Consider the following 15,108-nt stretch of genomic DNA (forward strand, 5'->3'; position numbering starts at 1 on the left):
CAAAACAAAAAAAGTGAACATATGGTCAATCGATATATCGAAACAATCGATGTTCAAGCTGCTTGAGATTTTGAATTTTCATCTGACAAATTTGATTTTGTTTCCATTTGTTGGATTAATTGTATGTTCAATTTTATTTAATTTCTTTTGTTTTCCGTATTTTTGTGATTCGTTTTAATTGTTGACAGAATGGATAATGATGTTATCATGGATACTTCTGATGTTCCTGCTCCGTTTGACGAAATTTCTTTGAAACGAATGATATTACAATTTGAAAGGAAAGTGTTGAAGAATCAGGAACATCGAATAAAATATTCTAACGATGCTCTTAAATTCATGGAGACTGAGGTTGAATTGTTTGAGATTATTAAGAAATTACAAGTAACCAGTACTCAACCAGAGCTTTATCATGTTCTAATTGAGCTTAAAGTTTTGACTACATTGATTGGACTGTTGGTTCATGAGAATACCGATATTTCCTGTGCTGTTGTCTCTCTACTCCAAGAATTGGGTGATGTCGATGATTCTGATGATTATGAGAAAGTTTCAATTCTCCTTGATTCTCTTATTGAGTCACAAATTATTCAGCAACTTGTCTTTAACATGACAAGACTCGATGAAAGTGTCAAAGAAGAATCAGAAGGAGTTTACAATTCTTTAGGTTGGTTTTTCTGTCAATCTCATGAAACTTGATCGGTTTTGTGTTAATCAATCTTTTTCCGTTCTCTTTACACTTTAGCGATCATTGAAAATTTACTCGACTACAAACCTGAGCTTTCCAAAGACTGTCAATCTTTATTGTCATGGCTTCTTCAACGGATGAAAGCGAAGTTACCATTCGATGGTAATAAATTGTATGCGTCGGAAATATTATGTATTCTGTTGCAAAACAATGATGAGAATCGTAAACAATTGGGATCCCTTGGGGGAATTGATACTCTTCTTCAACAAATCGCCGTAGGTTAAACATTTCGAAGATTCGTCAACTCTGAATAATTATATTTTGTCTTTTCTTTTTATTCGATTCAGTATTTCAAGCGACATGATGTTTCTAGTGCCGATGAGCGAGAATATTTGGAAAATGTCTTCGATTGTTTATGTTCTGCTCTTCTTTGCTGTTCCTCAAATAGGAAACTTTTCTTTGATGGTGAAGGTATCGAACTAATGAATTTAATATTGAAAGAAAAGAAAAAAGGAACATCAGGTTCTCTTAGAATGGGAACTGTCAAAGTACTTAATCATCTACTAAGTGAAGACAAAGGACGTGATAGTGTTTTAGAAGATTGTTGTAACAAATTCATCGAAATTTTTGGACTCGCTTCGATTTTCCCCATTTTCCTCAAGCCGAAATCCATAACATTAGGACAAAAAAAGAAAGAAGCAAATGTTGTTATCGACGATGTAGAAGAACATTGTTGCTCGATTATTCTCGCACTTCTGAAACATTCCAAGGTGGAAAACAAAAGGAGAGTGTTGAATAAATTCCTAGAAAACAACATGGAGAAAACTGAACGATTGGTTGAATTGCACTTTAAATACGCCGATAGATTAATTCGATGCGATTCGTTAATCAGGAAAGAAAGAGCACAGAAAATGGCGAATGATGAGAATATCGATGAAGAACAGATTTTTATTCGAAGATTAACTGAAGGAGGACTTTTTACTCTTCAAATAGTCGAGCAAATAATTCTAATCATTTGCCAAGAACCTTCAAGTAAAAGCGAAAACAATCAACCATCAACAAGCACCAGTACGAGTCATCAACAGCCACAACAACCTAAAGATCAATCGATTAAGGGAACGGTCATCAAATTGTTGAATATTCATGCATCTTCATCAGTTAATCACTACAAATTGATCAAAAGTGTAATGAAAGAAATGGCCGAAGAACAAGATAACGATGAAAAAGAACGAATTTTACAATTGGTCGAAGAATTTTGATGTAAACAAAACTTAATTGTTATTCGAGATAAAGTGATGATTTTTTTTTCTAACTAATTATTCGGATGAAAAACATTGAACGATCAACAGCATCAGGATTCAGCTTTCTTTTCAATCAGTTTTTATATATGAATTTTATGTATATTTATATATATAGTAATTATTTCATCATCATGATCTTCTCCAATTAATACAAGTTGTGTCTTTACGCTTTTTCGGATAGATGATGACACGATAGAGAAATGAAAGGAATAATCCAGATTTTTTGCTTCTTTAAAAGGATTTGATCGAAAAAGGGAACAAAGTTAATTTGAATCGATTATAAATTTAAGTGGCCCATTGTTTCAAAGCCTCTAATTCATCTTCTTCAGCATCTTTGGATTTGGAACCTGTAGGGGAATAGAAAAAGATCAATGAGAAGATAAATATCAAGAGATTATCGTTAATTAACTTACTTGTAGCAGCGATTGCCTCTTTAAGCTCTGTTTGTGGAGCCTCAGGGAGAGTTCCAGCATCCAGTAATTGTTTATCCAATTCCTCTTGTTCCAACTCTTCCAATTCCTGTAATATTTTTATCATCGAAAAAAAAATATAAGATAAGATAATTAAACAACCATATACGTGATGATAAAAATCTAGAATGGGTTGATCATTTCAACATGAATCATAATCGAGCAGATGTAACTTATTGGATGAAAGAGAAAATTTACCTTGATGAGTTCATCTTCATCGATATTCTGTCCGAATGCTGATTTATCGGTAATAACGTTAACAATCTCTTCGGCCATTTGTTGTTGTTCTCTAACATCTTCCATGAGATCTTCCACTTTATCGACGTCCATACTATTATGTACAGTTTTCAATGCCTTAGCAGCCAATCCCATGTTCTTAAGAACCTCGGTGTTGGTATTAGCATTTTCAAGAGCTTCTCTTTGGAATTCTAATGTAGTTAATGTCCCTTCCTGGGTCTCCATTTGTTTCTCTAGACGTTTTTTCTTTTTAAGTGCAGCCAAAGCCACTTTCTTATTTTTGGTTCCATTGGCTTTGATTATAGCTTCTTGTTCCTTAATAAGTCTTTCATAATATTCCTGTTTCTTCAAAAGCATTTCCTCTGTATCACGTAACCTGTAAAATAGAACGATGAGAAAAGAAAAGAAACAAAAATTGAATAATTAACACAGAGTAATGATGAATAAAGGCCAATTCAAACAAGCCAAACATATCAAATGACTCATTCAAATAATTCAATGATAATACCGCTATTGACAGTAACCATTTTAAAAATGGAATTCTTTCGAACAACTAAAATTAAAAAATAATAATTAAATTCCAATAATAATTGTTCATTAATCTAAATGAGACCATTTTTACAAAATGATGGAAAGTGTCAATTGTAAAACTCACTTTTGTATAGCTATTGATGGAGAAACCTTTTCATCTTGTTTACTTTCACTTTTACCACCACCGAATAATTTACCTAGAAAAGACATAATTACAATTTAACACTTAATTAAAAGAAAAAAAACTAACAAAACAGATCAAATCGAGCCAAAGACAAATGTAAATTAAGAAAACAATCAAATTATGATTGACAAAACCAAGGCCTAAGAGACTCAATTACTCTGGTGAGTCCAAACATTCAATAGAAAACAACGTAAACCAAAGTATCTGATCTTGGATTCGAATATCGAATATCGAATAGAAAAGGAGAAAAAGAGTAAACAGAAAATTCAATTGCAACACTTATTGACTTTCTTGTTAATTGTTTTCGCTATTTAATTAATTTACTCTCTTCAACGGCAAATAGTTAATTATGTCCTCAACAACGAAGCCAACCAATTAGAAGAGCTGATTCGCCGTAAGATCGATCGATCGGCCGCAAATCGAGCTGCTGCTTTTGTTCAGCAAAGGAAACGTGCGAGAATCGCTGGGCTCGTTTTGTCAATGATCTCTGTTGGAATTTGTGAGTATAATTTTGATTATTTTCTTTTAATTGTTGGTCAATTTGCTAATCATTTTGTTACATTTGTTCTTCTTTTTATTCTCTCTCTCAAGATGGTTACACGATTTACACTATTAAACAAGAAAAGCTATTTGATGATTTAGAGCCAACGGATGTTTCATCTTCTACTAATAAATTGTAATTGTTTTTCTAGATTTTTGAATTTAAATTAAAGAGAAAAGGTCGTTGTAAATAAGAGAAATAGAAAAAAAAATATTTAACAAGCAAAATGTAAATGGATAAAGCGAAATTAGATGATTTTAATAAAGAATGATAATGGTGACTTTTGAAGGGGAATACAATTGTCAATAAATCATTGAATTGAATTACATGAGATGATTTTTCATTAGAGACTTATCGTTCCTCACACCAATCATTTTCTTTACGAATCTGCTCTTCTTCAGCAGGGGTGAAATCATTTACAATGTTAAACGTCTTTCTGATCTCCTCGGGAGTTTTACCCTTGATCATGTTGGCCACAGTTTTACATGATACATCCAATAGACCTTTGATATCCAAGTAATTAGCAGCCTGTGATTGGAAATGAGATTGAGAAAAGGAGAGGGAAAAAAATAGAACAGAATAGAATATTAATTAGTATTGGAGAGAAGAAAAAAAAACGTAAAAAAGAATCACAAATAAAGGAAAATGCGCATTGTTAAGGAGATTACAATGAAATATAGAAATTCTGTCCTATTATAGAGATACACTTATTGTATACTTACAAGAATGAGCTCAAAGAGAGTTCCTTGGTCGACTTTTAGAAAATCTGCATCCCAAGTACTGATATCATCGGTTCTTTTATCACGACAGTCATCGTTCTCTGGTGGTGGTAGATCTTTGTGATGGTGGGTAGCCCAGGTAATAATCTTTTTCAAGATGGTTGAATTAACATTGTGAAGAGGAACCATATCATCATCTCCTTCCTCCTCATCTAGGCCAAGATCCTCTAACATGGTCTTTATGGTGACCGAGACTTGGGCAATTTCTACATCAACAGGGAAAACTTCACCATCCGAGCTAATCAATCTAATTGTAGGCATGGTTAAATGAAATGTAAGGAACAATGAAAATTAAAATTAAATTTAAAAGAGACAAAGTTAATCAGTAAGACAATAATTAACAATTCTAAACATAAACAATTGTTGACTCTTCTCTCTCAATATCGACTCTTTAAATAGAGAAACACAATCAACGCCCTCTAGCGAATAGAAAGTAACTCCATCTGTTGGTAATTAGGAGAACTTTTTTTTGAATTTTGTTCTTTTTAAGCTTTTTTTTCATTAATTTCTTATTCCTTTTTCTCGTTCAATATTTTAGTGATTAATTAATGGCGGAATTAAATTGTATCTGTTTGGCATTTTAATTAATAATTTTTGGTGATAATTTGTCTAATTGTTTATGAAGGACAAGAGAATTGGCCTTATCAGCAGATTGTATTCTTCGTATCTGTCAGTTTATAAGATTTGATTTCTTTTCTAAGGAAATGTTTTACTTGCCTCTAGCATTGTTTTCTTGTTTTCATCTTCCAGTGTTTAAAGTTGATTAATTGTAAATTGTTTCATTTTTTTAATCTATCGTTTGCTAAAATTTAACTAACCCAATGTTTGTCCTTCAGATGATATCTGTTTCAAGGTTTATCATTGGTTGTCAATGATGACAAGTTCTAGAAAAATCCTTTTTCTAAATGTTGTTTGTATTTTTAAAAAAGTGAATTTTTTTCCAATTACATTTGGGAAATTCAAATTTCTTTTACTATTTAGAATTGATTTGGGTGTTTTATTGGACTGGCCGATTTTATATTTGGATGGATCCTTTGGTTTATTATCATCCACTTTCCACTGGTACTTGGCTTTACACGGGCTTTTTGTAATGTTTAATTGGCAAAAAGATTATCTCATAATCATCCTGTTGACTGGATGTGAAAATTTCCACTAATTAATTAATTGGTCAAATTTAGGATGTAAAGGGTTTGATGGTTTGTTGTTGAAAAGCTTCTGGTTTGATTGTTAACCCCCTTTAAGAACGCGTGTTCCCTCAACACGTGTAAACGCATTCACTTTATTTGGATCAATTTTTTGCGATCATGTTAAGTAATTGATCTGATTTAAAGTTTAATTACGACAACAAGTGATTTATTTGCCTCAATTTAGGTGGAAAATAAGTGAAAAACTATCAACATGGTGCAAGAGTATTGATGTCAAAATGGAACAAGCAACAAAGAAAATAAGTGAATTACTCTCAAATTCTGATCACATTTAACTGGATTAACTTCTATTAGAAAATGAAAGGTATTTATCAACAAATTGTGATAATAATCAACACAATCAATAGTTTATCAATTTGATACTTTACTTTCAATCATTATACTTGCAAATCCAATGATCCTCATTTAATATCATCTCTTTTTTTGTCATTTTCCCTCTTTTTCATCATCATCTCTACAGGTTTTTAATGGTAACATTTTCCATATCATATCATGACATTCAATCAATTTCTGTTGCTCCATAGTCTCGGAAAAAAACTCAAACACAATTAGGATTAAATGGACACCAAATAAGTGGAACTTTGACCTCACAAAGGCTCACCTTTGCTCTCAGACAGTAACAACTAAATAGATATTGGATTACATGGTCTCTTCATCCTCTGACTGTCATTTTTTTCTCGTGTTCATTCAACCTTTTTTTTTCCTGATCATCTGATGTTATCTTTCAGTTTTTTTTGTGTCATCTGATAATCTGCCGTTAAGGATATTCAAATAATTGATTGTTAATATCTCTTGTCCTTGATTAGGATCTCGAAATGCAAAAACATAAAGTCTTGATGTCACAAGCAATCCAGTTATTGGCTATTCTGCTGATCAAGTTTGTTTGTCGTTGCCGACATATAATTGTCTTTAATGAAGATAATCAAGCTGTTAATTGTTGTTAATCAACTGATTTCCCTTTTTTTTTAAAAAAGCTAAATTTCTTGATCATCTCGACTAATATAAACACAGTGATTATCATTATAATCAACGCAAAGAAAACAATTGATATTTTCCCTTGCGATACTTTAAGAAACAGTTAATTGTTAACCCGATTTCATCATAAACATTAAGAGTTAAAATCTCCTTAATTCCTAACTAAACTGTTTTACTTGATTAGGATTAAAGGTCATGATAAACACATTGAATGTTGAAATTCATCCTGAAATAGGAAAAAAAATCACAATTATCTGATTAAAAATGGATGATTGTTAATTTATAAGGTTTCAATTTCATTGAGATATTTATTTGTATCTCCATTGAAATTGCAAATTAATAAACAAACAAATCACCAACAATTAGTCCAAATAATCAAACTAATAGAAGAGTAGAAACTCAATCCTTAATCTAATATCAATTGTAATTACATTTTAATCAAAAGATTAGATAATCAAGTTAATTATCCTTGTTATCAATTAACACAATCAACTAGACTGATTTAATTATCTACACGAAACAAGAAAAAAAATAATAACTCCAAAGAGAAGGATAAATAAGATAATTTGAATTAAATGAAATTTTCTCTAATCAACTCTACTGATTATTTAATTCTTTACCTTTAATTGTAAACGTTAATTATGATAATAATAATTGAATTAAAAACACAATATATACTTTGAAATGAAATAATAAATGATAAAGAAAAGATGAGAATAAGAAATTGAATCCATACTAATGTTTCTTGTCAATTAACGAAACCATAGAAAATCAAATTTACTTTTAACCATTTCGATTGAAATTGTTATTAGGTAAGTAAAGTAACTGTTCATTCACCACCACCACCTACACTCCTTTCACCCTCCCCACTCCCAATATCCATGATGGAATCAAAATATCAACTAATATCATAACCAATCACGTGAGAATCGACATTCCCATTGGACTATCTTGAAAGTTATCACAAATTGGCTCCTCCTCTTAAGCTAATCTGTTAACTATTTTCTATATAAACGAAACTCCTCCTTTCTAGTTTATCATCATCTTCACCTTTTCTTACCTTTTCATCCTTCGTCATCATCACTATTTCACTGCGATTCATTATCATCATCAACTCAGGACAAACTTTTAACTCCCAGACCATTTTATCATCTTAATATCTTTTAAATTGAGTTTCAATTGTTGATAAATTTTCTCATTTCCAATGCTCATCATTTAATTACTCAAACAAGTGATTTAACTGATTGATCAACTATTAACCTTTAAATTGTTTGTTTCAATTGTGATTTAGTTTGGTTCCCATCAAAAGCAAAACAAATAAGAGAGAGATTAATATCTTGGTAATCATTTCATTATATTCTCGTAATTAATTGTTAATTGTTATTATTTTTTTCTGCATGAATTGTATTATTTTCGTTGTAAATTGTTTGATTAAATTTTCAGTTTCTTTGCGTTCATTTCGATTGATTCATTTTTCTTTTTAAACTTTTTTTCTTTTGCTTGATAATCTTTTTGATTAATTGTTTCTCGAGTTAATTATCGCATGTAAATCGTTGAGCTGACCAAATGTTCGTATCGGAAATGATTATGGACAAAGTGATTAGAATGATGATACATTTATGATCGGATGTTGAAAGCGATACTTAGAATATCATCTTACCTAATCTTCCTCTTTTTCGATTGTTTTTATTTCTTCTCTTTTTCGATCTTCATCCATTTCCACCTCACTTTCTATCTACCACGAGACCAAATGTTCACTTCCTCTCCCACTCTTTCTTTCTCTCTCTCGATTAACTGTACTATCATAACCTCGTTCTTCTCCCGAGCACTTCCGCTGAATGGATCATCATCTTCGTCGGATGATGATAACAAAGTAGCTTAAGAGCATCAGGGAGACTTTTTTATCCACAACATCCTCATCATCTTTATCTGCATCTGCATTTTTATCTTCATCCTTTTTTCTCATCATTTTCACCTCTTGAGACAAAGACCAGTGACAAGATTGATAGAAAGATGATGATCATCATCTCTCTCTCTCTCTGTCATCCTTTCATCTTCCTCTATCATCCTGTATCCTCCTTCTTGTTATGTGTCCATTTTAAAATCATTAATGAAAACTAATTGACATAAGCCATCCCTATGACTTACCTTTAACAATCAACATCTCTAATTGTCATCAGTCAATAGACGAGCTCATTTAATCATCATCATAATCAACTTAATCATTTTCGACTCGATATTTTTTTTTCGCAACAAAAAACAAACTTTTTCTTTGCTTTCTTAATAGTTGATTATTATTTTCATCTATCGATTGATTATCTAAATATGTATATGATTTAATTACAGAAAAGTTCAGGTTTGTCAATTGTGATTGTTTCCTTTTCTTGGATTGAAATTTAATTATCGTTCATTGTGATTAAACAATAATGTTCATTACTAATCATCAGCATCTTTGGTATCAATTTGATTGTACATTTGTTAATCTGTCCGTCTGTCTGTCTTAATTGTTGTTGTTGCCTGTTAATTGTTATAACAATCAATCGTTTCTTTCAATTACACTCATTATATTGTATCTTTAATTGCAATTAATCAAAATGAATGACGAAGATTTCCTTTCGTGCCTTGGATACAATCTTAATGATACAATTACTCCTTGTCCAAGTGATTCTGGGATTGATTTAAATTCAATGGAGTTTGATCTCTGGTCACTTAATTGTCCAACACTTAATCACAACAATCTGACCTTACAAAGGTAAGAAAATTAATAATTATACAAATTATTCACTTTAAATTTAATCAAACATTTAATTAAACTTTGAGCACGTTGATTTGATCCTGTAAAAGTAAAGTTAATATTAAATCAATTGGTTATAATTAGTTAATTATGCAACAAAGTTAAATTAATTTTATGATATCTTGTAATAGATTATTATTATTATTATTATGATAATTTAATCGTGTTTCTTTTTCCTCCCCCTATTTAATTGCCATGATTAAGAATGGAATCAAGTTCATCATTTGTTAAATCAAATGATTACGTTACTGATAATATCTCAATTAAATCACTTCCAATTGAATCAAGTGAAATTTTTCCAGAACCAATGATATCACAATCAAATAGTGTCAACACTAATCAATCAAATGCTAATTACTCTTATGGGAATAATAATATTTACAATACAAATAATTCATCACAATCAGGAGGAGGTTCAGTTGATTTGAATTATTTCAATCAATGTAACGGTTTCACTGTTTCAAAAGTCATGATTACACCTTTATCACCACCACCACCACCTCCCCACCCTCCTCCACTCCCAACAACAACAATGCCATCATCATCATCATCATCATCGACAACCACAACCACAACAACTACAGCAACAACGTCAAATATTGGAATCAACTCTAATCAGCAACTGACCAACAATCAAAACTCAATTAATAGTATTGCATACTCATTCCACAATTCAAATGGATCAATTAATCAGATGAACAATTTACCGAATCATAATATTCACTCATCACAACAACAACAACCACAACAACAACCCCTTATACTCACAATCAGCATCAAATTGTTTCTGATCATCACCATCATTCAAATCATTATCTGACTAGTCATAATCACAATTCAAATCATCATGTTAATAATAACACCAATCATAATCATAGATTTTCAGTGCCACAACCAGCGAGTGGATTATTTCCCACCTCAATGAGTGTTAATTTATCTATGAACATGACCATGGGCTTTGCTACTTCCCCTGTTTCAGCGGAGGCAACAGCAGCCGCTGCCGCAGCTGCGGCTGCTGCAGCGGCATCAAGTCAACCAATTGTTTGGTCAAATACAACAACATCATCACCATCAACATCTCAATCAACTGTAGCTTATGAAATCGGAGGCGGAGTAAATAATCACTTGAACATTTCCACTCCAACAGTAAATCCCAATCAACTAAGAGGCTGTTCAACATTAACTAATTGTTCACCGCTAATTACCAGCAACGGTTTCAACAATTTAACTGGATTCTTTGATAATCCATACAGTCCGACTTACCCAACATCTCCTGGTTCATCATTTCACCACCATCCACCTCCACCACCTCTTCCTCCACCTCTTCCTCCTCCTCCTCCTCCACCGCCTCTTACAACAAATCAACATCCTCATCATCTTCAATATCATCATTCAGATAATTTACTAATTCAAAATCAGCCTGTTCCTCATAATCTTCATCATCCTCATCATCAATCTCAACTGCAACAATTGCACAATATAAATCATCATTTTCACCATCAACCTCACCACAATCAAGACCAACAAGATCCCAATCATAATCATCATCACAACAATCAAATATCAACAATCAATCAAATCTCATCAGATGATAAAAGTTATCAAATTGAAGATATTATTGAAACGACAAATAATCTCAATAATGATTCAATTAACAATCAAAACCATCACAATGATGGAAACAGTAACAATCTTAACGATAACGATGATGTTAAAATTAACTTTAACTCCAATAGTTCAACTACAATCAGATCAATTTCCCCGTTAACTGAACAAACTCAGAATGAGATTAACGATCATCACTCTGATTATTCAAGATACAACAATCATCTAAATCATGATCACAATCATGTTTATCGTCATAAAGGTAAAATTGCCCAGGAATTAGCAGCTCTTCAAGAGATAAGCCAAGAATCAGATGAAACAATTTACTACAAAGAATCATCTCATCATCAACCTCATCTTCACCAACCTCTTCAACAACCTCATCACTATCAACTAATCAACACACTAATCATAATCTAAATAATTCTGGTTCATCTTCACCAAATTTGTGTCGCATTTGCGGCAAAACTTACGCTCGTCCATCCACATTGAAAACTCATCTTCGAACTCATTCTGGTGAAAGACCTTACAGGTAATTAGTAAATTGTCAACAATTAACTAACCTTTTTATAGGTTGATTCAAATTGTTCAGTTCTATTATTATTATAGGTCAGATTGTTTCTTTTATCATTATCGATTCTGTTACAATCTTTTATTATTATTAGTTCATTTTATAGGTTAATTTGATATTGGAAACTAATTTATATCAAACTAATTAATTATCTTCATTGAAAGCTGAATACTAATCAAAGGATGAAAGTTAATTACAAGAGTTTAATTAGTTATCAGTTGAAAAACTTTGATTGTTGAAAAAATTGATCAGATATTTGATTATAATTTAAATCATCTCGACTTTTTAAAAATATAACAACAATTTAGTTAGTAAATTGTAAATATTAATAGTTAGAAATAGATTGTAATTTGATTGAAACTAATTAGAGTGAGAATTGATTATCGTAAATTTATCAATTGGTTGATAGGAATTTGGAATGAAATTTTTCATCTAAATTCATTGATAAGATTAATTAGATTGATCGATTGATGGAATTGATTTTTTTTTCTTATTCTTTTCTTAATTCAGATGTAGCACGTGCCATAAATCCTTTTCTCAGGCCGCTAATCTAACGGCTCATATTCGTACGCACAGCGGTGAGAAACCTTTTCGTTGTCCAGTTTGTGATCGACGATTTTCCCAAAGTTCATCGGTGACAACCCACATGAGAACTCATTCCGGCGAGAGACCTTATCGTTGTGGAAGTTGCCGGAAGGCATTTTCCGATTCGTCGACATTAACTAAACACCTTCGAATTCATTCCGGAGAGAAACCTTATCAATGTAAATTGTGTTTACTGCGATTCTCACAATCAGGTAATCTTAATAGACACATGAGAATTCATACCAACATCACCTAATCAATTAACCATTAACTCTCAACAATTTAACTGTAATTAACTTTTCAAGACAAAACAAATCAACTCCCTGAGTCTGTGTGTTAACCTTTAACTTCATTTTTTTTCTGGTCAATAACAATTAACATTTAATTAATTACCAACAATTAAACTGCTACTAATGCTCCTTTCAATTGTCACAATGATTATTATTTTTCAATCAATTAAATTAACTAATTATTTTAATTCAAATCTTTCAACATGCTTTTAACTGTCTTCTCATCATCGTTGTAAATCAAATTAACTAAATGGTTGAAGTTACAATTAATTATTAATAATTACTTTCGATTAATCAGAAATCTTCAATTCTTATTCAATTTCAACCGATTTGAATTAGAATCAACTAATTGTTATCATTTATTAAGACACTGAATTGATTTACTTTGATTTAATGGTCGATAATTGTTATTAAACTTTAATTGTCGTACGTTTTTTACTTGATTGTTACATTGTAATGATAAATCATGTTGAACAATCAAAATTAATTAAGTGAATGAGTTAACTGTTTAATTAACTGGGCGTTGTTCAACGTTTATTAGGTTAATTATGTTTAATAGTTTATTTTGACGCTTAATTTAGGTTTATCATTGATGATGATTGTGATTATGATCATTGATACAATAATAATAAGATATGGAAACGGATAAATTAATTTTCTGAATAAGGTTAAGGGAAGGAGAGAAAAGAAAGAGAAAAAGAAAGAGGAAGATGAGATGAAGATCAATTTGATCAAATAAGAGTCAAGTTAACAATTTATCAACTAATCAACCTTCCCAATTATCGACTTCCTCATTACCGTCAATTCGGTTGTAATCACAATTAAGGGACAACTTGATTCTAAATATAATTTGGTTCTATCATTTAATCAAAGAGAACTAATTTTTCTCTTTCTTTTTTTACTTTCATTCTTTTTGATGGGAGGATGATTAGGAGATGACCAATTGACTCCCGTTCCGTTAATTTAGTTCAATCAACTAATCTAAGTGATGGAGAGAGAGAGAGAGAGTGAGTGAGTGAGAGATTTAATCATAGTTTAGTATAAATGGATAATCAAGACAAAGTTAACTCTCTGTTCATTTTACGAAATTCAAGTTTCTCAGTTTTTTTTCTGTTCTTTTCTCGAGTTCAATTGTTTCACCAGTTCGAACTGTTTTTTCTTCTTCGAAATGTTCATTTTCTCCGTCGTGACCATTAGGATCTCTCACAATGACCACCACCTCCCTGTTCTAAGTACTAGCGCCGCAGGAGTGTTTACATTAAATGGGTATATTCAATTCACTCCTGCAGCCTTGGTGCTTACTATGGGCCGGTGCAGGGAAATTAGTTAATTGTCGGTGATTCTTTCATTATTCTTAGTGTGATTTTAATGTTCGTCCTTTCGAATTGATCTGATTGTGAAATGTTTTCCAACGGGTAAGTTAATTGTTCATTTGTGTTATTATTAATTAGCTTTAAGCTTACCCGAATTGTTGATTGGACAATTTAAAAGAAATGCTTTTAATCAAATAACAATTTGAGTCGATAAGTTAATTGTTTGGATGGACAAGTTTTCTTATTGAAATTTTTATCACAAATAAATAAGCTGAGATTGAGAATAAAATTTGATTGTTGAATAAAAAGTAACAATTAAAATAAACTTCCAAATATTTAACATGTAAGATTATGAAGTTAGAGTTGATTTTCATTCTGTAAGTTAATTGTCATAAATTTACTTTTGATTAATCAATGGGTTAATTCTGGTGACTAATGGAACTTGAAATGATTTGATTTTGTGAAGATTTTGGCACCACTATTTTTTCCTCTCAAGTGTCATTTTCGCAAGTTCGATTAGCGCCCTTTTCTCCGGGCAATCGATAAATGGATCAATGTATCTTAGAGCTTCGTCTGCATGTTGTTTGGCCAGAATTCTGGTTGATTGTAGTCCATCGGATTCCATGACAAAGGCATAAGCGGCCTGGACATCATTGGGTTCACAGAATCGTCGTTCTATCATCACATTCAATTGGGGAAACTTTTCACTCGCAAACAAAACTGGAGCCGTGGCGAGGCCCAGCCTCAGATCGGCTGCCGCTGGTTTCCCGAGTTCCGATTGACTGGAAACAAAATCCAAAAGATCGTCCACCAATTGAAAAGCTATTCCCAAGTTTCGGCCATACTGAAAAGCGGCTTCTTGGCAACGCGTGTCTGCCCCCGAAAGCAGCGCAACAGCTTTACAAGTGTACGCAATCAGCGAAGCTGTTTTTTTGAAGCTCTTGTGAATGTAGTCACTGAATCTCTCGAGAATCGTCTTCTTTCCTTTTGATCCCATTTGCATGAATTCACCTTGAACCAGGTCAAGCAGCACTTGAGAAAGGAC

General features: G+C 31.8%; 5 protein-coding genes and 1 long non-coding RNA gene across 6 annotated transcripts; 3 read left to right on the top strand and 3 right to left on the bottom strand.

The window, feature by feature from the left end:
- The first annotated feature begins 72 nt into the window (after positions 1-72).
- LOC128387191 (beta-catenin-like protein 1) lies at positions 73-1,994 on the top strand. The gene is made up of 3 exons (XM_053346373.1): positions 73-661; positions 740-957; positions 1,030-1,994. Exons 1-3 carry the CDS (start codon positions 190-192, stop codon positions 1,939-1,941), a joined length of 1,602 nt encoding a protein of 533 aa, XP_053202348.1. The 5' UTR covers positions 73-189; the 3' UTR covers positions 1,942-1,994.
- Positions 1,995-2,045: 51 nt separating this feature from the next.
- Positions 2,046-3,561, bottom strand: LOC128387194 (charged multivesicular body protein 4c-like). The gene is made up of 4 exons (XM_053346376.1): positions 3,346-3,561; positions 2,652-3,066; positions 2,397-2,502; positions 2,046-2,330 (listed from the first exon to the last, which is right to left on the bottom strand). Exons 1-4 carry the CDS (start codon positions 3,429-3,431, stop codon positions 2,269-2,271), a joined length of 669 nt encoding a protein of 222 aa, XP_053202351.1. The 5' UTR covers positions 3,432-3,561; the 3' UTR covers positions 2,046-2,268.
- A 14-nt stretch (positions 3,562-3,575) lies between these two features.
- LOC128387196 (uncharacterized) lies at positions 3,576-4,234 on the top strand. The gene is made up of 2 exons (XR_008324992.1): positions 3,576-3,904; positions 3,997-4,234. It is a non-coding gene; the product is annotated as an uncharacterized LOC128387196 (long non-coding RNA).
- On the bottom strand, positions 4,176-5,096 carry LOC128387195 (S-phase kinase-associated protein 1-like). The gene is made up of 2 exons (XM_053346377.1): positions 4,669-5,096; positions 4,176-4,474 (listed from the first exon to the last, which is right to left on the bottom strand). The coding sequence occupies exons 1-2, from the start codon at positions 4,984-4,986 to the stop codon at positions 4,298-4,300; spliced, it is 495 nt and encodes a 164-aa protein (XP_053202352.1). The 5' UTR covers positions 4,987-5,096; the 3' UTR covers positions 4,176-4,297.
- Positions 5,097-9,289: 4,193 nt separating this feature from the next.
- On the top strand, positions 9,290-12,887 carry LOC128387049 (protein glass-like). Its single transcript, XM_053346185.1, is given in 5 exon segments — positions 9,290-9,657; positions 9,904-10,233; positions 10,428-11,673; positions 11,676-11,836; positions 12,386-12,887. Coding segments are annotated over 5 exon segments (2,226 nt in total). The 5' UTR covers positions 9,290-9,499; the 3' UTR covers positions 12,717-12,887.
- A 1,395-nt stretch (positions 12,888-14,282) lies between these two features.
- LOC128386949 (all trans-polyprenyl-diphosphate synthase PDSS1-like) lies at positions 14,283-15,102 on the bottom strand (the record flags this gene model as incomplete). The annotated part of the gene is made up of 1 exon (XM_053346065.1): positions 14,283-15,102. A coding segment is annotated over one exon (561 nt), but the record flags the coding sequence as incomplete, so codon positions are not given.
- Between the last annotated feature and the right edge of the window lie 6 nt (positions 15,103-15,108).

Source organism: Panonychus citri, unplaced genomic scaffold, assembly GCF_014898815.1.
Source record: "Panonychus citri isolate SS breed McGregor unplaced genomic scaffold, ASM1489881v1 Contig00077, whole genome shotgun sequence".
In the NCBI taxonomy this organism is placed as follows: domain Eukaryota; kingdom Metazoa; phylum Arthropoda; class Arachnida; order Trombidiformes; family Tetranychidae; genus Panonychus; species Panonychus citri.

Bases quoted from the DNA above. Each gene is read 5' to 3' on its own strand.
- LOC128387191 (XM_053346373.1), top strand. From the start codon at position 190: ATGGATAATGATGTTATCATGGATACTTCTGATGTTCCTGCTCCGTTT. The intron at 662-739 runs GTTGGTTTTTCT...TTTACACTTTAG, and splicing joins AGGAGTTTACAATTCTTTAG to CGATCATTGAAAATTTACTC. The intron at 958-1,029 runs GTAGGTTAAACA...TATTCGATTCAG, and splicing joins CTCTTCTTCAACAAATCGCC to TATTTCAAGCGACATGATGT.
- LOC128387195 (XM_053346377.1), bottom strand. From the start codon at position 4,986: ATGCCTACAATTAGATTGATTAGCTCGGATGGTGAAGTTTTCCCTGTT. The intron at 4,475-4,668 runs GTAAGTATACAA...TTCCAATCACAG, and splicing joins CTCTCTTTGAGCTCATTCTT to GCTGCTAATTACTTGGATAT.
- LOC128387194 (XM_053346376.1), bottom strand. From the start codon at position 3,431: ATGTCTTTTCTAGGTAAATTATTCGGTGGTGGTAAAAGTGAAAGTAAA. The intron at 2,503-2,651 runs GTAAATTTTCTC...AAAATATTACAG, and splicing joins ATGAAGATGAACTCATCAAG to GAATTGGAAGAGTTGGAACA. The intron at 2,331-2,396 runs GTAAGTTAATTA...ATTCCCCTACAG, and splicing joins AGAGGCAATCGCTGCTACAA to GTTCCAAATCCAAAGATGCT.